Genomic DNA, 25,424 nt, shown 5'->3' with positions numbered 1-25,424 from the left:
TTGACTGCACAACCATTCATTTGGTAACTTACAAGGTGGCTGGGGGGGGGGGGAAGGGAAGGGACTGATGATTTTTTTTCACACTTATGACCGTTGCAGCATCCCCGTGGTCATGTGATCAAAATTCAGCCACTTGGCAATGGATGGTTGCAGTGTCCCAAAATCACGAGATCCCCATTTGGGACTTTCTGTCAATGGGGAAGCCGGATTCACTTAACAACTGTGTGACTAAATGAACAGCTGCAGTGGCTCGCTTAACATCTGTGAGCAAGAAAGGCTGTAAAATGGGGCAAAGCTCACTTAACAAATGTCTCACTTAGCACCTCAAATTTTGGGCTCAATTGTGGTCGTAAGTCGAGGGCTACCCATATTTTAATTTTCGTCGTTCACACTTCATTTGTTTCCTCCTCTGGCATCCTTTCTTTCACAATTCTGTTCCACCATTTCTTGATAGTCCTCGACTTACAACCACCTGAGCCCAACATTTCTGTTGATTAAACTTTGCCCCAATTTGCAACCTTTCCTTGTCACATTTGTTGAGTGAATCACTGCAGTTGTTAAGTTAGTAGCGCAGTTGTTAAGTGAATCGGGCTTCCCCCGTTGACCTTGCTTTTCAGAAGGTCGCCAAAGGGAATCAACATGACCTCCCAGGACTCTGCAACCGTCATAAATATGAGTCAGCCGCCAAGCATCTCAAGTTAGATCACGTGACCACGGGAACAGCTGCAACGGTCGCAAGTGTGAAAAATGGTCCTAAGTCCCTTTTTTTCAGTGCCGTTGTAACTTTGAATAGTCACTAAATGAACGATTGTAATTCGAGGACCTCTTGTATTAGTGCAACCCTTGTCCCATGGCGATGTCATCCCATGGCAAGTTGGCTGTGGCAACTTGTCCTAGACACACACACACACACACACACACACACACACACCCAAAAAAAGAAGCTAGGGGGAAAAAATCACAACACAGGTGAGGTGCTAATGAAAATAACTGTTCTTCCTTCCCAAAATGCATAAAACATTTTCTTCTCTTGTCTTCCTGCCATTACTTTCTTTAAAAGGGAGCAGCCCAAAAGTCTGAACTGTATATTTGCTCGAAATGCCCTTGAAATAACATGTCACCGACAATAAAAACCTTCAAATATAAAAATTACTGGTTGGAGAAATGGCTACACTTTTCATCTGACAGTCGTTGCAGCCTATTTTAACTCTGGATTTATTTATGGATTTATTTATATATAAATAAATAAATATAAACATATATATTCAAGCATATATATATATATTTATTCCCTGTAGGTGAACCTGAGATGCAGTACGTGCCCACAGATACTGGAGAACGGCAACAGGTACACAGGTAAATCCTCGATGTAAAACCATTCGTTTAGTGACCGTTGGAAGTTACAATGGCACAGAAAAAAGTGACTTCTGACCAGTTTTTCACACTTTGGACCGTTGCAGCATTGTTTCGACCTAGGCTTCACAAAAACACAAAGCAAACTCCTTGTCCCGACAAGCTTTTATTTTTTATTTAGGCTTATGTGAATTCCTATCATTCACATCCAGCAAAGTCCCAGCAAACAGTCTTTTAAGGGTGAGTGATAACCACAGTCCTTATCTGTCTTGGAGAGCTGCCAGGCTGATATCTTCCAAGCTCAATGCTGTACAAGAAAATACTTGGCAAGGAGTCTCTGAGAGTCACGAACAAATCTTCACACTAATTAAATGAACTAATTGTCTCCTGCAACCACCACTCCTATTTACTCCCTATGGGAGGGGCCATTCATCATCCAACTGTGCCTTTACTCCCAATTCGACCCTTGTTCCTTAACTGTTCCCTTCTTCTGGCAGCTCTACGCATGTGCACACTGGGAACAGGCTCCAGCTGTTCTTCTGCCCCACTGATCTCCAGCTCTGAAGGCAGCTGATAACTATCGGATGGTCCTGGCTCCAACTCTGCCTCCGACGCAGAGCACTTGTCAGAGCCTTCCCCAGACTCCAGGACTGGCCCGTTTTCCTCCCCAACCTCCTCACTGTCCAATTCTGCTGCCAGCTCCGCTGGCCGGCCACAAGCATCCCCATGGTCACATGATCAAAATTCAGAATTCAGCAGGGAAATTCTGGGTGTTGAATTCCACCCTTCTTAAAGCAGCCAGGAAAACACTGATATAGATGTTGGGGATGAACAGCCATGTTGTACATAGCATGTGTTAGAAACTCAATAGTATCTGAGCTGGGTTTGGTCTTGCCTAACAAAGTAATCCTGATGCTAACGTTGAGACTAACCAGATTTAACCTGGAAATAAGGAGAAACTTTCTGACAGTGAGAACAATCAACCAATGGAACAGAAGTTGCCCTCGGAAGTTGTGAGAGCGCCATCACTTGAGGCTTTCAAGAAGAGACTGGACTGCCATTTGTCAGAAATGGTGTAGGGTCTCCCGCTTGGGTGGGGGGTTGGACTAGATGACCTACAAGGTCCCTTCCAACTCTGATGATCTGTTCTCTGTTCTCTGAGACCTAGATTCATGGCTTCCCTTCTCCATCTTTGGGAAGGCAAAGCTGAGCAGATCCCTGAACTCCCAATTCAAACCTGTCCCTGAGCCACCAACTTTCCGGTAACGATGACAACCATAAGCATGGTACGTGAACATGGCACATGTGACGCCAGCAAACCTCAAGAGCATTTCCTTCCATGAAGCAGCCTCACTAAACCTCTCCCCACCCAACCCCCAGAAATCTGAAAGACCCTCGCCCCTCAAATGTGGTGGCTAGACGCTGAGCCAAGAGCATTCCCCCTTCCCAAAGTGCACAGACAGAGACACAAACCCCATATGGCTAAAGATCAAAGGCAAATTTCCATAAAGTTCGGGGAAATAAAAATAAAAACGACAAGTTCAAAAGAGCAAAAGAAAACCCCAAGCCTTAAAAAAAAAATGGAAAAAAAGAAAAAGAAAAAGAAAAACAAGGCAATGAAACAGAGACAGGAGAGCAACAGGGAGTTAAATAACTGGGTTAACAAGAGAGGCTTGGGTTGAGGTCTTTCGCTAACCGCAAGTGACCACCTGACTTGCTGTGTAAAAGGTAACAACCAGCAACTTCACACCCGGCCGCACACTTTTGAGATATAGCACAGCTCCAGTAAAAAAACTATACGTGTGTGAGTTGTTCAGCATCATCGGTAGCTTGTGTGGCATTTACACATGCCACTGCAGGTAAATTCTCCATTTACAACTACCCATTTAGTGACTGTTCGAAGTTACAAAGGCACTGAAAAAAATTATGACTGTTTTTCGCACTTATGACCGCTGAAGCATCCTCCGTGGTCATGTGATCAAAATTCTTCTCTCCTTGATTGGTTCACCACCCATCACTCCTTGTCCTGCCTTTAGATACTTTGGAAAATAGGTTGACCCCTTCCTCTTCTATGGGGCAACCCCTCAAATATTGGAACCTGTTATTATGTCTCCCCTAGTCCTTCTCTTCTCTTTCCTTTTCTTCTTTCTTTTGTGTTTATTCTTCCCTTCTCTTCTTTTCTTTGTTGTGTTTATTCTTCTCTTCTCTTCTCTTCTCTTCTCTTCTCTTCTCTTCTCTTCTCTTCTCTTCTCTTCTCTTCTCTTCTCTTCTCTTCTCTTCTCTTCTCTTCTCTTCTCTTCTCTCTTCCCTTCCCTTCCCTTCCCTTCTCTCTTCTCTCCTCTCCTCTCTTCCCTAGACAAGACATATCCAATTCCTGCAACCATTCTTCGTATTTCAGCCTCAAGGCCCTTTTTTTAACAGGAGGTAAAAGGGACTTGCACTAAGGACTTTACTACATCTTTAAAACCATCCAAACCGTGAATTATGTCCTTCCTTCTAGACCACGTGGCCGCCTCAATTAAATTGTTATTCTCCACAGTGTCTCAGCGATCTTTCCTCCCCTTGCTATTTGATTTTCTTAATTGGAGATGGCAGGGATTGGACATGTGACCTTCTGGAAGCCGAGCAGCTGCTCCACCATTGACCTACAATATCTTCAGATCCGGTACAGAGTTTGTGCAAAGCAAAAAAAAAAAAAAAGAGAGAGAGAGAGAGATTCAAAGCCTAGATAAGGTCTCTGGGGAATCCAGGGAACATTAAAAAAAAAAAAAAGTCTCAGCTGCTTTGAGAATGCAAAACCAAAACTTTGGGTTTGACATCTGCAGAGGGACAGGAAGGAAGGAGGGTGAATTATTTCTTCCTGACCGCTTAGTCATAAAAAGGAGGTGGCAGACCCAGGCATCCCAATTTGCATCTCTGCTCCCCTCTCTGATAAGGGACTTACTGAATACAGAATAACAGAGTTGGAAGAAACCTTGGAGGTCTTCTAGTCCAACCTTCTGTTCAGGCAGGAAAAACTATACCATTTGGGACAAATGGTTGAGCAATCTATTCTTAAAACCTCCAGTGATGAAGCGCCCAAGATGTCTGGAGGCAAGTAGTTCCACTGGTTAATTGTTCTCACTTTTAGGAAATTCCTCCTTAGTTCCAGGTTGCTTCTCTCCTTGATGAATTTCCATCCGTTGCTTCTTGTCCTGGCCTTCAGGTGCTTTGCAGAATAGCTTGACTCCCTCTCCTTTGGGACCAGCCCCTCAAATACTGAAATACTGCTATCATGTCCCCTCTTGGTCCTTCTTTTCATCAGACTAGACCTACCCAATTCCAGCAACCGTTCTTTATAGGGTTTAGCCTCCAGTCACCTAGTCACCCTGGTTGCTCTTCTCTGCACTCTTTTTAGGGTCTCAACATGGTTTCTGTATCATGACTCATCAGGTGGAACATGTCATCAGGTTCCCAACTACACCTGAGTCTGGATTTTGGCGCCACGGCCATTGATTTCCACCAGTAACCCATTGCAGGTAGCCATGAGGCTACAGTAGTAAGCAGTTGTGTCGATCATCCTTGTTAAGCTATGCCACATACAGTCACAAAGGGCGACTCTTATGAGACTCTCCGGCATACAATCAGACTAGAAATTCCTGGTCCAGAAGTCGATATTTCCAATAGCTTGACTGTCTCTTTTTTGGGACCAGCCCCTCAAATATTGGAAGGCTGCTATCACGTCACCCCTAGTGCTTCTTTTCATCAAACTGAAAAGAAGGACTGGGGTGACAACATTTTTTTTTTTTTCTGACTGGCTTTCCATACAATATGCCCTCCCTCTGCTATAACTTTAAATTCTATTTTAAAATTTACCAGCGTTAGTAAATTTTGATATTTCTCCATCCGTTTCCCCATATTAGTAAGCATTTTTCCAAAGCTCACAAATTCTAGGGGTTTTTTTTCCCCCCCTTCAGATAGGTTGACCTAGGAATTCTTCATGCCATCCATTTGGAGACGTGTGTCCCATGTTCCATCATACAATTTATCTACCATGTAATGGCAAATCATTCAGGTGCTCAGTAAACCGAGCGCCATTTGCATACAAAAGTACAGGTAGTCCTCGACTTATGGCCACAATTGAGCCCCCAATTTCTGTTGCTAAGCAAGTCAGTTATAAAGTGCCTTTTCTCCATTTTATGACTTTTCTTGCCATAGTTGTTAAGCAAACCGCTGCAGCTGTTTAGTTAGTAACCCGGTTGTTAAGCGAATCTGGCTTCCCCATGGACTTTGCTTGTGAGACGGTCGCAAAAGGGGATCATGTGACCTTAGGACAAAGCAATGGTCATAAAGATGAGTCAGTCACCAAGTATACATGGCCGCGAAGATGCTGTAACAGTTGTAAGTGTGAAAAACGGTCATTGGTTACATTTTTCAGTGCAGTTAACACTTTATCTTAAAAAAAAAATGACATGCAAATACACATATAAACCCATATTAAGTATTGGGTTTTTTTTAAAAAAATATTTTGTTTCAAAAAAACTGTGCTTCTCCTTTTAATTATGATCCTTTCATGCATGCCATTCTTTATGGCTACGTGGTGGTTAATAATAAAAAATATTGAATAAACTGGCAACATTTTATTCAAAAGCCGGTTTGGTCTAGTGGTCATGACAGCAGACTAGAAAGGAGGAGGTGTAGAGTTCTATTTATTTTTATTTATTTATTTTGTCAGGCGATTATAAGACTACAGGTATAACATAGTTATGAATACGTGAAATGGGTACATATAAGAAAAATAAAAAAAGAAACAATAGGACAGGGATGGTAGGCACATTGGTGCACTTATGCACTACAGACCTCTTAGGAAAGGGGTGAGGTCAATAGTAGACAGTCTAAGGTTAAAGTTTTTGGGGTTTGGGAAAAAAAACCACAGAGTCAGGTAGAGTATTCCAGACATTGACCCCTCTGTGGCTGAAGTCGTATTTCCTGCAATCAAGTTTGGTGCGGTTAACCTTGAGTTTGTATCTATTGTGTGCTCTTGTATTGTTATGGTTGAAGCTGAAGTATTCATTGACAGGTAGGACATTGCAATGTATGATTTTATATACTATATTTAGATCAGGCCGAAGGTGGCGGAGTACTAGGTTTTATTTTCTAATCTCTCATTAAACATGAAAGCCAGCTGGGTGACTTTGGGCCAATCACTGGAAGACAGTGAGTTCTAGTTCTACCTTGGGCAGGAAAACTGGCTGGGTGACTTTGGGCCAATCACTTGGAGACTATCAGTTCAAGTCCCGCCTTAGGCATGAAAGATGGCTGGATGACTTTGGGCCAATCACCGGGAGTCTGTGAGTTCAAGTCCCGCCTTAGGCATGAAAGATGGCTGGATGACTTTGGGCCAATCACCAGGAGTCTGTGAGTTCTAGTGCTGCCTTAGGCATGAATGCCAGCTGGGTGACTTTGGGCCAATCACTGGAAGACAGTGAGTTCTAGTTCTACCTTGGGCAGGAAAACTGGCTGGGTGACTTTGGGCCAATCACTTGGAGACTATCAGTTCAAGTCCCGCCTTAGGCATGAAAGATGGCTGGATGACTTTGGGCCAATCACCGGGAGTCTGTGAGTTCAAGTCCCGCCTTAGGCATGAAAGATGGCTGGATGACTTTGGGCCAATCACCAGGAGTCTGTGAGTTCTAGTGCTGCCTTAGGCATGAAAGCCAGCTGGGTGACTTTGGGCCAATCACTGGAAGACAGTGAGTTCTAGTTCTACCTTGGGCAGAAAAACTGGCTGGGTGACTTTGGGCCAATCACTTGGAGACTATCAGTTCAAGTCCCGCCTTAGGCATGAAAGATGGCTGGATGACTTTGGGCCAATCACCAGGAGTCTGTGAGTTCTAGTGCTGCCTTAGGCATGAATGCCAGCTGGGTGACTTTGGGCCAATCACTAGATGATGGTGAGTTCTAGTCCCACTTTAGGCATAAAAATATCTGGTTTCAATATGGCTTCCAAAGCTGATACCGGCAGGGTGACTTTGGGCCAATCATTAGGAGACAGTGAGTTCTAGTCCTGCCTTAGGCATGAAAGGGTGACTGTGAGACAATCATTAGGAGATGGCGAGTTCTAATCCTACCTTAGCCATGAAAGCCAGCTCACAGGATTGTTGTGGGGGAAAACAGGAGGAAGGTCTGTTGAATAAGTTTCCCACCTTGAATTACTTGGAAGAGTTATGGTGGGATACAAGCCAACAAATAAATTCTGTAAAACTATTGATAAATCGCTTTTTAGGATCATGCCCTCCCAGGCAAATACAACAAGAAGAATATCAGAGGAGAAATGCTGACCTTGTGATGCCTTATCGTAAGAGCGGACTTGAAGCTAATCAAAACAACTTCCAAAAAGGCCTGTTGAAAATGCTGCGCTAGAATATTGATCCAACACTGTGGGAAGGTGTTGGATCAGGCTGAAGAACCAGGGCCACACATTAAGTTCCAGTTAAGATGATTTATTGCTCAAGCAATAAATACACAGGAATCCAGTTGACTAATAGCATTAAATTGGCACTAGATAAAGAGTCAAGGTAATTCAAGAGGGTTGGACTTAGAACACTTGTGGGAAAGCCAATGATTCTAAACTGATTACTCTCTTGATTCCACCCTCAGAAAGTATGCTCAAAGTTATTGCTTTATATATATTGTTATAAACTATATATTTAACAGAAATAACAAATGGAAGGGAGCATTAAGCATGTTCTAGTATCTGTAATGCAAAGATATGGACCATCACGAATTGTTTGTGTGTGTAGAAAACCAGCTGGGTTAGCTTTTCCTTTTATCTATGGGATAAGGAGAGGATAAAAAAAAATAGCAATATAGCAGAGGGTTGGAAGGGAGCTTGGAGGTCTTCTAGTCCAACCCACAGCACAAAATTTAAACATTCTGGACAAATGGTTGTCCAATATCTTCTTAAAAAACCACCAGTGATGGACCCCAAAAGTATTTACTCAAGAGGGAACTGGACTTTCTGGTTTTTCCTTTGAAGACGTTTCACTTCTTATCCAAGAAGCTTCCTCACCTCTGACTGAATGGTGGGGAATGGGAAAACCATGACCTGGATGACTGAGAACTTCCGTAGACCTCCAGTGATGGAAAACCCACAACTTCTGAAGGTAAGTTATAGAAGATATGACCGAGGTGGTATTACCATCCACCCAACTCTAACCTCTTGGAGATGTCTTGAGTTCTTCTTAGCTAATCGCTTGGAAGTGGTTTGGTCTTCCTTTTTGCCAAGGCAATGGAGGTCTGAAGGCCTTCCATCCAAGCATTAACCGGGCCTAATCTTGCTTAGTTTACCAGCTGAGGTCAGGTCGGTCAACCTCAACCATCTGTTCAGACCAATATAGACGATGGCTGACTTAATGCATAGACTAAACATCACAAAGACTAATATCTCTTTAATTAGGCAACAAGTCTCATGTCTTACTTTTCTTCAACACTATAAACCAGGGTGGGCAGCTATAGTCCCTTTATGTCCTGTGGACTTCAACTCCCAGAATTCCTGATTTCTTTTAAAGGGATTTAGAGAGGAAGTTGCAATGGAGGAGCGCCCAAGGAAGGCATGAGTCACATAACAACTGACTACTTAACAAATGACCACTTGGTAAGTCAAAGACTACCTGAAGTCCTTTTCTGTTAGCATCAAGATCAGTGTGTAGAGCTGGAAACATTTGTATTTATATTGTGGGATCACATATTTTGATCCCATCCAGATAAGTTCTAGGAAAGGGTACGTAGCACCATTAACCAGAAGACGAGCACCATTCCTGGTGCTAGGAGCTAGAAGGTACGGAATTGCCTTCAGACACAACCAGGTCAAACCTTTGGACCACTCAGTTTATTAGCACCTTTACAAGCAGGAAGGATTAATCTTCTTGTCTTTAGGCAGCTCTCGTAGAAGAATAAGAGCAAGGATCCTTCCAATCCAACCTGCAATAACCCTGCTGGCACTGCATCTGTGTGTACACTATCACCGAAAGACGGCCTTTCCTCTTCCATAGATTATAGTATAGATTTCTCTTTAAATAGAAGGGACCCAACAGCCTGGAATGGGACAACATGCCACAGCCAACTCGCCGTGGCCACCTCACCATGGCCAATTCTCCAGAGGCAACGCTCCACGGACAACTCACCATGAGACAACTTGCTGTGGCCACCTTGCCACGGCGAATTAGATACACACCTCTGTGTATCTAATCATACTTGACCAAAAAAGTGTGCTATTTTATCCTGTCCTGTATCCTATCTATCACATGCGCTATCCTATCCTAACTTCTTATCATCTCATCTCCTCCCATCCTAATATCCCATCTATCCTATATCCTATGTTATGCTAATATGCCATGCTATCCTCTTATCATCTCGTCTTGACTTGACTCGACTCGTCCCATCCCATCCCATCCTATATCCTCTCCTAACTTAACCTATCCTGTCCTATCCTAAGCTTATATCCGATCTAACCTATATCCTATGCTATGCTATCTTCTTATCATCCCATCCCATCCCGGATCCCTGGGATTAATCATCTTTCAAATTTGAATTTCCCGAACTGGTGTATTCTTCCAAAGCCGCCTTGTCTTGTGAAAATAATTTCCGTAAGCGTGTCACCTCTGGTTTACTTTGCTGGGTTTTGAAAAGTAAATTTAATTCCATCTTTTGTGTGTGTGTGTGTGTGTGTGTGTGTTCTTTTTTTACTACTCTGGAGTTTGGCTTTGGTCTTTCTTTGTTATTTCCTATACAGCTGGGGTTGCTCCCTTGTCTCCCACCCAATACCACATACAGCCTCCCTCCCTCCCTTTTGTCTGTACAACTAACAGGTCCTGGAAAGGATTAAAGTCTCCAGAGTTCAAAAGAGATCAAACGGATATCAGCGATTTTTATGAACAAATCAGTACACGAGATGATAACATCTCCGGCCAGATCCCACATCAAAAACGAGTGTTATCTGCATTCCTCTTTCCATGCTGCGAGAACAAACACAGGGAGGACCTCCAGACAGCAAGGGCGAAACTTCTCCCTCGCTAAAGTTTTGCAGGTCTGGGCAAAGGTTAGACCTAGAAGCTGTGCAATCCTGCATTCTCCAGGGCTGGGATCCAAAATCTGTGCCTTTGGTGATGGGTTTGGGGCTGGATCTCTAGCTGGTGGTCTTCCCGTCTGTCTCCTGCCCTCCGCCCCAATTCCACATCAAGGCAAACCTCTTGCAGAGTTTCAGATTCGAGGCTGAAAAACTCCTCTCGTAAAACCAGGGCTGGAAGGGACCTTGGAGGTCGTCTAGTCCAGCCCCCCTGCTCAACCAGGAGAACCAATACTTTATTTCAGATAAGTGGCTGTCTACTTTCTTCTTAAAAACCTCCAGTGATGGAGCACCCACGATTTCTGGAGGCCAGCTGTTCTACTGGTTACTTGTCCTCACTGTAAGGATCCATCTCCTTAATTCCAGGTTGCTTCTCCGTTTGATTAGTTTACAACCAGTATTTTCTTGTCCTGCCCTTCGGGTGCTTTGGAGAATAATTTGACCCCCTCTTCTTTGTGGCAGCCCCTCAAAACATTGGAATATCATGTTACCCCTAATTCTTCTATTCTTTAGACTAGCCAGACCCAAATCCTGCAGCCCTTCTTTGTATGTTTTCTCCGGGCCTTTTAATCATTTTAGTTGCTCTTCTTTGCACTTCATTGAATCATGAGGCTGGAAGGGATCTCGGAGGTCTTCTAGTCTAACCCTCTACTCAAGGCAGGAGACTTACCTGATGAAGTGGTTTGCCCAGTCTATTTTCAAAAACCTCTGGCTATGGAGCACCCACACAGGAAGCAAAGCTGCTGTCACTGTCAGAAAAATTTTCCTTAGTTCTGAGTTGCAGCTCTTTTTTGCAACTTCCACCCATTACTTATTATCCTGCCTTCTGGTGCCTTAGAGAAGAAGTCAATCCTCTCTTTTGTGTTAACATCTCTTCAACAGTTATAATGTTCCCCCTGATCCTTCACTTCAAGAGGCTAGAGAAGAACCTAGGTCTTTCATTCCCTATTCATCAGTCTTACAACACACAACAAATTGTTGCGTTGTCTTCATGAATCCATTTAGAAAAAGAGACAATTGTATTTTTTTTAAAAAGGAGCATGTGATTTGGGTTTTTAAATAAGTAATTATATTCAAGGATAAGGTAGTCTCAAGAAAGCTTGGGCTTTTAAACACTGTCGGTTCCTTTGAAGCAGACGTTCCTACGTCAGCAATGATTGTGGATCAGATTATTTAAGATCCCAGTTTTTAGATTCACCCCAAATTTTATCTCAAGATCTAAAATGGACACCAACATCAAACATCAAAAACGTCATCCAAAAAGCCCAACAAAGAATGTTCTTTCTGCACCAACTCAGGAAGCTCAAACTGCCCAAGGAGCTGCGGATCCAGTTCCACAGAGGAATTATTGAGTCTGCCATCTCCACCTCTAGAACTGTCTGGTTTGGTTCTGCAACTCAACAGGACAGACACGGACTTCAGAGAGTAATTAAGATTGCAGAAAAAGCAATGGCTACCAACCCGCCTTCCATGGAGGACCTGTATACTGCACGAGTCAAAAAGAGGCCTCTGAAAATATCTACAAACCCCTCACATCCTGGACACAAACTGTTTCAACTCCTTCCCTCAAAACGACGCTATAGAGCACTGCACACCAGAAGAACTAGACACACGGACAGTTTTTCCCCCAACGCCATCACTCTGCTGAACAAATAATTCCCTCAACACTGTCCAACTACTTACAAGGTCTGCACTACTATTACTATTAATCTTCTCATCCCTCCTACCACCACCCCTCCCACTTGTAACTGTATGACTGTAACCTTATTGCTTGTATCTTAACAATTTATATTGACTGTTTCCTAGTATGCTTTGATTGCTTATTTGTACCCCGTGACTATCATTAAGTGTTGTACCTTATGATTCTTGAATAATGTATCTTTTCTTTTGTGTACACTGAGAGCATTTGCATGAAGACAAATTCCTTGTGTCACACTTGGCCAATAAAGAGTTCATTCATTCATTCATTCATTTAGCTACATTCAAATGAGGTTTGGGGTACGTCTGATTCGGTGGGATAGGGAAACCTATCACCAGACACTCAAAACAAATGCGTATCTTTCTTATTGTTTGTAAACCGCTCAGTCTCATCTTATGGTTGAGATGGGCAGCATGTAAGTTTAATGAGCAAATAAAATAAACCACGATGTGGTTTAGTTGGTCAGGCACTGCACGTTAAATGAACAGAGTAGCAATGGTGCTTTTAAAAACCTGAAACTTGGATGTTTTCTGCTAATGCAGCCTTTGATTCTATGTAGATATTTGCAACGCGGCCCCCAAATTTCCATCGCTCAGCAAAAAAGTGAATGTTGCCTCATTTTACAATCTTTCTTGCCACTGTTGTTAAACAAATCACTTCAGTTCTTCAATTAGTCATGCGGTTGTTAAGTGAATCTAACTTCCCCGGTGACTTTGCTTGTCAGAAGGTCACAAAAAGGAGATTATGTGACCAGCCCAGACACTGTAACCGTCATAAATACGAGTCAGTTGCCACAAGCGTCTTAATTTTGATCACGTGACCATGGGGTCTTTTGCAAAAAAACCCAGTTGTAAGTCATTTTTTTTTTACCTGGAAACCTCTTCTGGACTTTGTGGTTCAGGTGGGAAAAAAATGAAACTTTGACTTTGGGTTTTACCGATTCGATAGTTTGGTTGCTACAGAAATGGCTACTTGAAACTATTATGTAAAAGTAAAAAGTTGAGGTTTGACGTTAATGCCTTATTCTATGGCACCAAAGGAAGTAGGTCAATGCTTTTCTTTTTCCTCCTTTTTTCCCCACAATTTCCTTTTCCCCTTCCCTATTTCTCCTTCTTCTTGCTTTTGTATTTTTTGTTTTGGTATGTTATGTCATAAATTAATAAAATGGTTATAAACACCACCACCACCCCGCAAAAAAAGTCACTTTTTTCAGTGCTGTTTTCATACCCCTGTTGGAGCCTGAATCTGTGGGGGAAGATGAGATGGAACTGGAGCCAACAGAGATTGAGGGGGCAGCTTCGTTGGCTCCGGAACACAATGGGGAAGGCCAGAACCTTTTATGATTTAGACAGCTTGTAAGCAAGGAGTAAGTGGGGGCAGGATGACCAAGAGAGGCTAAGCAATGAACCTGAGAGACAGAGCTCAAGCAATGAGCAAGCACCACCCTGTCCTGATCCGAGAGCATGGAGAGCGGAGAGAAGGCGGGAACAGCGCAGACTGAGCTGGCTACTTGGGAGGAGAGCGCCCTGCCCTTCTTCACAAGGCACACCTGGGGACTGAGACTTAAGGAGACGCTGTGGGGAGAGGGCTTTGTCAGGAACGAACACTAGAATGACTGGGATGTTGAGTGCCGGACGGTTTAAACCTGAATCCTTGCATTCTTTCTGGATTTCTGGATACTTGTCTTGCTCCTTTGATTCCTGGACTCCTCAGCTTGCCCTGATGGATTCCTTGCTTTTCAGTCACGGTGCTCACAAGTTGGGCTGGATTATTTGCAGCCAGGGGCCGCTTGAGGTGTGTGGGTGGGATGTCATCACTTTGCTCTGGGACTTGCAAGAAACATGGGAGCCTTGGGGGAAATTTGAAGCAATAAAGGGGCAGTTTGAGCTGCCAGCTGCCTGTGTTACCTCTGTGCCGTGCCCCCTGGCTCTTCACAGCTGTTACTTCAAATGGTCGCTAAATGAACAGTTGTACATTGAGGACTACCTGTATCATTGTCCCTAACTTCCTGGTTAAATCTAGCTTAGGAGAGAGCTGAGACTTGGAGGAACAAAGCAGGCGTATTTTCGACCTTTCTTTCTCTTGTCCACTTCACAACTAGCTGCAACGGTGACCCAGGAACCATTGCGAAGCCTCCCTGGTTCCAAAGACCCCGCTTCTCTCCAGTCAAGCAACAACGGCCAAGGGAAGGCCCGGTTTCCTGGGGGCACCCCTTAAAGGTGTTATCCACGTGGCTGTAAATGCATCTGTCGACTGCCCACGCTCAGCCTCCTCTTCTCGGAGCTGAGGCAGATGGTCCCTGTCCTGCCTTTTTTCTTATTATTATAGGCTCAGATTGTGTTTGGAGAAACAGGAGGGCAGATGTTAAATATGTTAAAACACACGCCGTGTCCCCCGGAGGTTCAGCCCAGGCTGTTGTCTCAATTTGGCCGTTTGAGGCACGGCTAAGCAGGGAATATCAGCGTTCAGTTCATTCTGCCTTTCACAAAGAGCTTTCCGTTCAGTTGTCCATCCTACGACTGAATTACAGATTAACAGAGTTGGAAGGGACCGTGTAGGTCATCTAGTCCAACCCCGCCCCGCTCAAGCAGGAGACCCGACACCATTTCTAACAAATGGCAGTCCAATCTCTTCTTGGAAGTCTCAAGTGATGAATTCGCAGCCCCAATGCACCAGCAACATTGTATGTATGTATGTATGTATGTATGTATGTATTTGTTTGCCAACAACCCTGTGAGGTGGGTTGAACTGAGAGAGGGACTGGCGTTCATGGCTAAGAAATGACTAGAACTCGCAGTTTCCTGGTGATTGGTCCAAAGTTACCCAGCTGATTTTCATGGCTAAGGTGGGACTAGAACTCACAGTCTCCTGGTGATTGGTCCAAAGTTACCCAGCTGATTTTCATGGCTAAGGCGGGACTAGAACTCGCCGTCTCCTGGTGATTGGTCCAAAGTTACCCAGCTGATTTTCATGGCTAAGGCGGGACTAGAACTCGCCATCTCCTGGTGATTGGTCCAAAGTTACCCAGCTGATTTTCATGGCTAAGGCGGGACTAGAACTCGCAGTCTCCTGGTGATTGGTCCAAAGTTACCCAGCTGATTTTCATGGCTAAGGCGGGACTAGAACTCGCAGTCTCCTGGTGATTGGCCCAAAGCCACGCAGAGGCTTTCATGGCTAAGGAAGCACTGGAATTCACAGTCTCCCGCTTCCGGTCCTGGTTCCTTAGCTATTAATGACCCAAGTGGCTAAGGTGGCTAAGTGGCTCTTCAAGCTTTAAATTTCCAGCTTCAGGAAACAACACCCAATCGCATTCTCCGTCTGTAGGCGTATATGGCTGAAGTCATTCTCAATTCAGTTTTTAGAAGAACATCCTTTGAAAAGGCAATCACCAGCCAGCCGAACCTGCAAACCCTTCCAGAATCCCATGGTTTTCAGAAGAAAACAACGGATAGAGAGACTACCATTCCGTCTCTCTCTCCCTCCCTCCCTCTCTCTCTCTTTCTCTTTCTCTCTCTAATTCAAAACAAGCCTCACTAAATTAAACAAGCCGATTACTCCCAGTTCAGTGAGCACAGACTGAAACTGGGCTGAACAGCTGTCATCTCTCTCACTCAAGTCCTTCCATCCCAAAGTTCCTCGGAGTTCTCTGCTGATGGCAGACTAGAAAAAGAAAAATGAAGAAAGCTTTATTTAGACCAGGGATTGTCCAACTTTGGCCACTTGCTGGCTGGGAAATTCTGGGAGTTGAAGTCCACAAAGTGGCCCAGAGTTGAACACCCCTGATTTAGAGCCTTCCTATCTGCGTACAGGTAGTCCTCGACTTACGACCGCAACAGAGCCCAAAGTTTGTGTGGTTAGGTGAGGTATTTGTTAAGGGAGTACTGTCCCATTTTGCGACACGTCTTGCCACGGTTGTTAAGGGTGTCATCCTTGGAAGCCATTTTTTATACTTGGAAGCTTCGAGGCTGCCACATTCAGTGCTTGGGAATTTGGGAGGGGGGATTTCATAGTGGGGTAGAAGACTAGACACAACAACATTCTTTTCTCAGAGAGTCAAGGACAAGTTGCCCTGCACCTGGAGAGGAGTGTCTGGAGGGATGCCTCTAGATAGGACGAAGATTTGATTGGGCCACGTGAAGGATGCAGGGGATGGATCTTTGATTTTCTTTTGGGAAGGGAACTCTCAGATTCGGGTTTTCCCAGATGTGCCAAAGGACAACTCTAATAAAATGGAACTTTGAGGAAACGCACGTCTCGGAGTCTCTTAGTTTGGAGTTGGTTAGTGGGAATGCTGACAAAGGGAATCGCTGCAATTGACAAATTAGCAACAGGGTTGTTAAGTGGATCCAGCTTCCCCCATGGACTTTGCTTGTCAAAAGGTCACCAAAAGGGATCACCTGGGGCGCTGCGACGGTCGTAAATATGAGCCAGTTGCCCAGCGTCTGAATTATGATCACACCATCATGGGATTGCTGCAAGGGTCCGTAAAGCGGGGAAAACGGTTGTGTCACTTTGCTCAGTGCCCTTGTAACTTCTGGCTGGTCACTAAATGAATGGTTGTAAGTCGAGAACTACCGTACCTGTAATTTGTTCTCACTTGTAAGGAAACGTCTCTTTAGTTCTAGGTTGGTTCTCTCTTTGATAGGTTTCCAACCAAATGTTACCGTTCTCTCTTTTTCCTTTTCCTTTACAAATCCGGAAGGTTAACAATTCAAGCCTTGGAAAGATTGCAGGGGGAGGAAAAAAAAAGCCAAAACATAAAAGTAAACTGCTCTGAATTTGACTAGCATCCTAAAGCAAAGGAGGGAAATTAAGCGTGATCAAATCTGGAGCTCCTTCATAGAGACCCAGAGGTATTTCGGTCCTGTGGCTTTCGGAGAGGGAGGTGAAAAAAACAAAAAACAAAAACAAACGGGGCATTTCGACACGCAAAGAGGCTCTTTTCATCCCTCTTGTCTTTGCCGCTTTTGGGAAAACAGCACAAAACCAACGGAATGAGGAAGCAGACGGAGAGGGGAAGATCTATCCCCTAAATCCATTCCGCAGATTTTGTCCTTTGTTTGGCCTTGCACGGAGGATGCAAACACGAAGGCCGAAGGAAGCTCAATTCCAGAATTGGGGCGGGGGGGGGGGGGGGGAGGAGGAGATGAGCACAAGCAAACAAGCTAGCAGTCTAGTGACGTGGTTGTTAAGTGAATCGGGTTACCCCATTTGACGTCGCTTTGTCAAAAGGCGATTCACACATGACTCTGGGACCCTACAGCCGTCGTAAGTCCATGTTTCCAAGTATCCAAATTGTAATGGTGTGACCGAGGGGATGCTGCAAAGGTCGTAAGTGTGAAAAAATGGTCATAAGTCATTTTCTTTCAGCGCCATTGCAACTTTAAACGGTCACTAAACGAATGGTTGTAAGTCAAGGACTGCCTTGTACCGTACAGTTTCCTCCTGCAGAATTACTCTACCCAAGACCTGTTTGGAAGGACAACCCAGGAAATTAAAAGACTGTAATTAAAATATTAAAACCATATTGAGTAAAGTTTATTTGTATTTCTCAGTGGTAAGTTTTTATTGCCATAAAGCCCTCTGCAATCTTTTAAGTGAAAACTTCCCCATCTGAGAATACATACATACATACATACATACATACATACACACACACACACACACACACACACACATACAGTCAATTCAGGTGTGGCATCCCACTATGCCACAAGGTTTAAAAACGATAAACGAAACAGGATCCAACTATTTCTGCAAAGGTCAGCTAGATCTGAATGCCCAAGATAGGCACCCCTATAGCTCTTTGATTGGAGAATTGGGTTCCTCAACACCAAGTCAGATGAACAAATTAACATTAAACCAGCATCCAATCAAGGAACCACCAAGAGCACTTCCACCAACACTGGTAGGCCAAGCCATTAGTATATAAACAGAGAGCCAACCCCACTCCCTTGGAGCACTGATGATGTTACCTAGTTGGGTCATGAAACATCTGCAAGAAAACCACCCAGCTCAGAGATCAGCAAGACCCTGCTGAGCTCTTCCTCCTCCTCCTCCTCCTCCTCTTCTCCCCAACCCCTCTCTCTTTCCAGCACTGAAGATGTTCCCCAGTTGGGTCAGGAGAAACGTCTACAAGAAAACCACCAAGCTCAGAGGGCGCCAAGGAGCCCTCAGTTCAACCCTGAGCTCAGTCTAAACTGCTCTCATGGAAACCATCTGCCTGGAGGACGGAAAAATGTATATAAGCAGAAATGACCTGGTTTCTTTCTTCACTCTCCTCAGATTTCTTAGCTCCTTCTCAAAGTCCACTACAACAATCAATCAATCAATCAAATCAATCAATCAACCAACAAATAAATAAAGTTAGTCCTTGGGCTCTACAATTGAGCCCAAAATTTGAGAGGCCTTTATTAAGTGAATGTTGCCCCATCTTTCTTGCCACCGTTATTAAGCGAATCACGGCAGTTGTTAAGTTAGGAACACAGTTGTGAAGTAGAATCTGGCCTCCCTATTGCCTTGCCCAGACCGAAGGTCGCAAAAGGGGAATCCCATGACCCTGGGACATTGCAACCGTCATAAAGGTGAACCGGATGCCAAGCGTCTGAATTTTGATCCATGTGAGCCTGGGGGATGCTGCACCAGTCGTAAGAGTGAAAAATGGTGATAAGTCACTTTTTTTCAGTGCCGTTGTAACTTGGTACGGTCCCTAAATGAGTTGTTGTAAAGTCGAAGACCCCTTGTAAATAACATGCTGTGGACATGCTAATAACATGCTATCTTCTCTGCAGGTGGGTGTAAAGTTTGGGGAGGATTATTTTAAACTAAGGAAGGACGCGGGGCAGTGAAAATGAAAATTCCCCTTGCATAATGATCTCTCGATTCAATAGCTTTGTCTGGGCAAACAGTCTGTTCTAAGGACCTGCAGGCTTTTCAATTACATATTTATTTTTTAAACAGGTTAACCTTTAAAAATCCTGCACATAACACTCTTTTTTTAAAAAAAAATGTGGACTGTTAGGGCTTACAGGTAATCCTCGACTTATGACCACAATCGAGCCCAATGTTACTGTTGCTAAGGGAGAAATTCATTAAGTGCGTTTTGCTCCGTTTTACGACTTTTCTCGCCACCGTTGCTAAGTGAATCTTTACGGCTGTGAAGTGAATCTGGCTTTCCCGTTGACTTTGCTTGTCAGATGGTCGCAAAAGGGGATCACACGCCCCTCGGGACAATGCAACAGTCATAAATAGGAGTCAACTGCCAAGTGTCTGGATTTTGATGGTGTGACCAAGGATGCTGTAATGGTCATAAGTGTGATAAACCTTTTTCAGTTTTTCAGAACTGTCACTTTTTTCAGTGACTTCTGAAAAACTCTGAATGGTCACTAATGGGTGGTTATAAGTCGAGGACCACCTATGCTGCTCTTCCAACCAGTTTTAAGATGCTTTGGGGAAGCAAATAGGCAAACTATTCCATGAATAAATCGTTTGATTTATTGAATGTTGAAGAGCTTTGAATGATTCAAAGCAGATCTTAATTTTTTTATATATATAACTAAGCAGGCCATATCAAGCTTCAAAGTAAGGACTAAGGCTAAGAGGAAACAATGCACACATAAGGTAAAAAAAAAATTAAGAAAAATTTAAATTTGAGAAAACGTAATTAAAAATGGAAATATTCATGCCCCCGGTCAGCTCCATCATAGGGCATATTTAAGAAGGTTTTCTGCGAGAGGAGAGGGGAGGGGGGGAGGGAAGGAGGGAAGGAAAGATATAAGGAAAGAAAGGAAAAAGAAAGGAAGGAAGGAGGAAGGAAGGAAGGAAGGAAGGAAGGAAGGAAGGAAGGAAGGAAGGATATAAGGAAGGAAAGAGAAGGGAAGGAAGGATAGGAAGGAAGGAAGGAAGGAAGGAAGGAAGGAAGGAAGGAAGGAAGGAAGGAAGGAAGGAAGGAAGGAGGGAGGGAGGGAGGATATAAGGAAGGAAAGAGAAGGGAAGGAAGGATATAAGGAAAGGAAAGGGGTGGGGAGGAAGGAAGGAAGGAAGGGAGGGAGGGAGGGAGGGAGGAAGGAAAGATATAAGGAAAGAAAGGAAAAGGAAGGGAAGGAAGGAAGGAAGGAAGGATATAAGGAAGGAAGAGAAGGAAGGAAGGATATAAGGAAAGGAAAGAAGGAAGGGATAGGAAGGAAGGAAGGAAGGAAGGAAGGAAGGAAGGAAGGAAGGAAGGAAGGAGGGAGGGAGGGAGGAAGGAGGGAGGGAGGATATAAGGAAAGAAAGAGAAGGGAAGGAAGGATATAAGGAAAGGAAAGGGGTGGGGAGGAAGGAAGGAAGGAGGGAGGGAGGGAGGGAGGGAGGGAGGGAGGAAGGAAGGAAGGAAGGAAGGAAGGAAGGAAGGAAGGAAGGAAGGAAGGAAGGAAGGAAGGAAGGAAGGAAGGAAGGGATCACCATTCTAAACCCATTGACTTACCCTGTACGTTTTGTGATGGTTCCGAGAGTCATGGGTTGCTTGATCTGAGCAAGAGGCACCATCACAGTCAGGCTGGGAAGTGGGGACAGGCGAGGGTTTCCTGGATTATTGTTGGTGAAATTGTTATAAGAATCTTGACTGTTCAGTTTACCTTGTGGGAGAGAGAAGGAGAATTCATTCAGGTATATCATGTATGACACGGTACTATAATCACTGTATCATAAATGTAATGGATACTATAATTCTTCACTCAGGTAGATTTATAAGCAAGACCATTGTCGAGTGAGTTTTGCCCCCATTTTACGACCGTCCTTGCTACCGTTGTGAAGTGGATCGCTGCAGTTTTTAGGTTAGCCTCCCACGGTCGTTAAGTGAATCTGGCTTCCCATTGACTTTGCTTGCGGGAAGGTTGCCCAAGGGGAATCACATGACCCCCAGGGACACCACAGCCATCGTAAATGTGAGTCCATTGCCAAGTTTCTGAATTTTGATCACGTGACCGTGGGGAGGCTGAAACAGTCGTAAGTGTGAAAAACGGGCTTAAGTCACTTTTGGGTAGTGCCGTTGTAACTTTGTCACTAAAGGAACGGTTGTAAGTCAAGGACCACTACTACAGTTCATCAATAAAATGAACTCCTAAAACAGAGGTTGGGAGTTGTCAATATATAAGTAACTAGTCTATACCCGTGCTTCGCTATGAAACTATGTGGTTGGGCTTAGTTTTGTGGGAGGAAAATAAGGTGTGGGGGGGAATTCTCCCTCTGCCTATCAGCATTCATCGGTGTTCATCTGGCTAGCATCCTGTCAGTGTGTGAGAGTTGAGGGCTGTTTGGAAACTGAAACAGTATTTACCATGTAAGCAAGGAAACAGCAAGGAGCCTGGGCGTGGCTTAGCTCAACTGTTCTGTACTAAAGCTGGTTGCCGCTGTGAAACTAAAATCGAAACTCCTCTCCTCTGCTTGTATTTTGCATTTGGAAGAGATTTCTTTCCAGGTGGGGAGGGGGAGTAGAACTCCTTAGCATCAGTGTGTGTTAATAATAATAATAATAATAATAATAATAATAATAATAATAATAATAATAATAATAATAATAATAATATAGGGAATACTAATAGCTCTGAGGGTCATTTCAAAAAATCCTTTTTTAATGAGCCCCTAGAAGCTAAGAAGAACATACGTGCCAAATTTCCAAGTTTGTAGGCTTTACGGTTCTGGAGATTTTGTGATGATGCATGGCGTGGCTTTGACTTGTTGAACTGTATATAAGAGTTAGTCTGTCCTTGCATCTGTGTGCTTCCTCTGAAATGAATCTCTCCTATATAATGACTCCACTCTGTAATACGTTTCTTGCTTCTGAGAATATCGCTTCCATGTTCCTGAATTTATATGCTGACTTCTGCTGACTTCTGCTGTATATAAGGAAGTTTCTTATGTAAATGAATCCTGCAGAATTATTTACTTGTGTGCTGGTCGGATGAGCTGCAAATACTCTGACAGGATTGCAAAAAGAGCGCCACAATTTATTCTTCTCCGGACTGTACAGAATTAATTTGTGCTCAAACCATTAAAATCAGTAGGGCTGAAATACATACACCAAACGAGAAATGTACGGTTTCTGCTCTGTATCACTTTCACATGTTTTCACATGTGGTAATTCTGTTCCTTTCCCTATCTGTAGTAAATCTGCCATTTCTATCTTGAAATACACAAATGTTTATTTGCTCTCCAAACATACATTTAAGGAATATAGGGTGATTTGCTTAACCTGCCAAGAACGGCTTCAAACCCTTTGGCAAAGTTTGAATATCCAGTCAACATTAGTCCTTCTGCGATTTCAGAATGCTGATCGCGTCGGTTCAGATAGAAATCTGAACAAGCAATTTTATGGAAAATGGTTTGGTTGTGGTAAGTGTTGTTTTTTTCCTATTAATTTCTGTCCAGGATTTTTTAAAGAGTTTGTTGGAAGTTATTGTCAATACGCCATGGAAATAAAAGGTGTACATTTTGCCAATATTGTCTTTTTGGGAAACAAGACATAATAAAATAACTGTTTCAAATAATTACAAGCAAAACACAGAGTTTAAGGTCACGCTGCTTCTTAACTGCACCTTCGTTCTCTGAAAGCAAGCAGGATTTAATAAAAACGTAGACAATGCAACAGAGAGGCCTTTTCTTCATACAATCTGGTTTTCGATAATAAAAAGAAAGGAAAAGAAAAATGAGGGGTGGGATTCTGCCGGTTGGGGTGAACCTATAACTCCAAAGATCAGCTGAGAGCGAGCTGGTTCACTCCTATGATCAGGTGGGCCCCTGTGCTGTACTAATCTTTATCGTCCCGGCTGATCAGCACGGAAGAGTAGATTGCCGCTCCTCAGCTGTGTTACTCCCCCCCAAAGTAACATAGCAGATAAGGATTTTTGCATTGCTGTTCACCGAACTGGTTGTTATACCGGCAGCATCCCACCCCTGGGGGTGCCTGGATGTGGCCTGTGGGGCCGCCCGGAAAACAGCAAAGGACTGGTCTGCAGTACCTATTCCAGCAAAAAGAGAGGGCCACACAAGGCCCTCCCAGGCTGTTTTTGTCCAGGACGGCCTCCTGAAAACCCTCTGCCAGCGAAAATGGAGCTTGAAGGGGCCGCGGGATCATGACCACTTGGCCAAGCCAACACGACACCCTGAGATCAAACACAACCCTGATGTGGACCTCAATGAAACCAAATTTGACACCTCTGGTGTAGAGGGTAGCCTTACAAAATGGCCGCCTGTTCACACTCAATGACTCCTGGGGGCTTACAAACAATAAAATCCCAATATATGTTTATCGAATGCAACTGCATGGTAATGTCGAAGCAAAACTGACTCTGAGGTTTCCAGGTGCCAGTCCATAGAATGAAACCATCATTTCCCCAGCCAAAACCCCCAACCTCCTCTCACGTTGTCCATGCAAACAAAGTTCACTTTGTTATGGGAACCGTCTGCTTCCACTCCACACCTGTTATGATGACCTTGAAAAGGTTTCGGGCTCTCGTGGTCCTCAGCAGAATGGTGGAGGTTTCGTTTCTCCATCCAACCCAGGGATATCAAACTCACGGCCCACGGGGCGGATGCATCACGCACCGGCCACGCCCACACCCATTTTCACAAAGGGGAAAAGTCGCGCTATGTCATGTGAGGATGCTGTGACGACGCAAGTTTGACACCCTTGATCTAACCTATTCTAAAGCAACACCTCTCCCCTTACTCTAATGGCAAGTTCTAGGTTGAGTACTCTTTTGACTCTGCCCTCAGGTTCTGCCCCTTGTTCTCCTGCATTGACCCGATTCACCCACCGCATCAGAGCTCCTCATTCTGCAATCTAAAATCCACGAATTGATTATTAACAGAACTGCACTGGCTGCTTCTTTCTTTCTTATCGTCCTTTTTTTTTTTTTTTGACAACAGAATAATAGAGTTGGAAGGTGTTCTAGTCCAACTCTCTGCTCAAGCAAGAGACCCTATAACCATGTCAGACAAATGGCCCTCCTGACTCTTTTTAAAAACTTCCAGTGTTGGAGCATTCACAACTTCTGGAGGCAAGTTGTTCCACTGATTAACTGTTCTCACTGTCATTAAATTTCTCCTTAGTTCCAGGTTGCTTCTCTCCTGGATTAGTTTTCATCTGTTGCTTCCTGTCCTGCCTTCAGGTGCTTTGGAGAATAGCTTCACACACACACACACACACACACACACACACACTCCTTCTTTGTGTTGTCTTCTACCATTATTCGGTGCCACCGCTTCAGTTGCCAGCATTTTCTCTGAGTAGCTCCTTACATTAGGAACATTTCTTCCCAGACGTTCTCCGTCCCCTCTTTTTTAACAAAAAATTATGGGTTTAATTCAAAACAACTCTCCCGCTGTTAACCTTTGGGCCCTCTCTAAACAAAACCTTCATTTTTCTGGTTCAAGAAGTGTAGACTTTATAACGTGACACATTTTCCACTCCTCCGCTTGTTTTTCCTCCCTTTTCTGTTAATGTAATCTACAATTCTAAACTTCCTACCTGGGAATGGGATCCATTAGGCAAATGGGACTTATTTCAGAGCTGGTTTGTTCACGATGGAGTTGCCAGCTTGTAATGTATTATAATTGTTTTATAAAAATCCGGGCAATTCTGGGAATGGAGGGAGGAGGAGGAGGAGGAGGAGGAGGAGGAGAAATAGTCGTCGTCGTAGTAGTTGTAGTTGTTTCGACATCCAATGGAGTAGCACCTTTTGAGACCTAAAATGATGTTTCTCCTTCATTGGACATATATTGAAAAGTACAATATCAGATGCCACATTAGTTGCTACTGCTGGTTCTTACACATAGCCCTTGATTTACAAGCATTCATTTAGTGTCTGTTTGACGGTGCTGATTTGACGACTCTTTTTCACACCTATGACCATTGCAGCATCCCCATGGTCACGTGATCAAAAATCTTGGCAACTGACAAGGTATTCACGACAGCTGCAGTGTCCCAGAGTTATATAATCCCCTTTTGTGATTTTCTGACAAGCAAAATCCATGGGGAAAGCCAGGTTCACTTAACAACCATGTTACTAACTGAAGAACGGCAGCGATTCACTAAACCACTGCTGCGGAAAGGTCATAAAATGGGGCAAAGCTCACTTAACAACTGCCTTGCTTAGCCATAGAAATGTTGGGCTCAACTGTGGTCGTAAGTCGAGGACTACCTGTATTCTCTGCACGTAAGGAAAAAGAGAGCAAAAGGGCACCATCTTGTAAATAAATGTGTCTCAAAGCAGATGCTTCACTGGA

At 43.9% G+C, this 25,424-nt stretch overlaps 1 protein-coding gene across 6 annotated transcripts in view; it reads right to left on the bottom strand.

The window, feature by feature from the left end:
• BCAS3 (BCAS3 microtubule associated cell migration factor) overlaps positions 1–25,424 on the bottom strand; it is a 604,042-nt gene that overhangs the window by 329,602 nt on the left and 249,016 nt on the right. For all 6 annotated transcript variants that reach the window (XM_087924910.1, XM_026710222.2, XM_087924916.1 and 3 more), the window contains exon 16: positions 20,623–20,773. In XM_087924910.1, coding sequence (XP_087781036.1) covers positions 20,623–20,773 — 151 coding nt within the window. The remainder of the gene's footprint in view (positions 1–20,622; positions 20,774–25,424) is intronic.

Source organism: Pseudonaja textilis, chromosome 1 (assembly GCF_049901715.1).
Source record: "Pseudonaja textilis isolate UNSWEBS1 chromosome 1, rPseTex1.2, whole genome shotgun sequence".
Lineage (NCBI taxonomy): Eukaryota > Metazoa > Chordata > Lepidosauria > Squamata > Elapidae > Pseudonaja > Pseudonaja textilis.
Note: the sequence above shows the minus strand (reverse complement) of the source record. Positions and strands in the feature narration are given on the sequence as shown.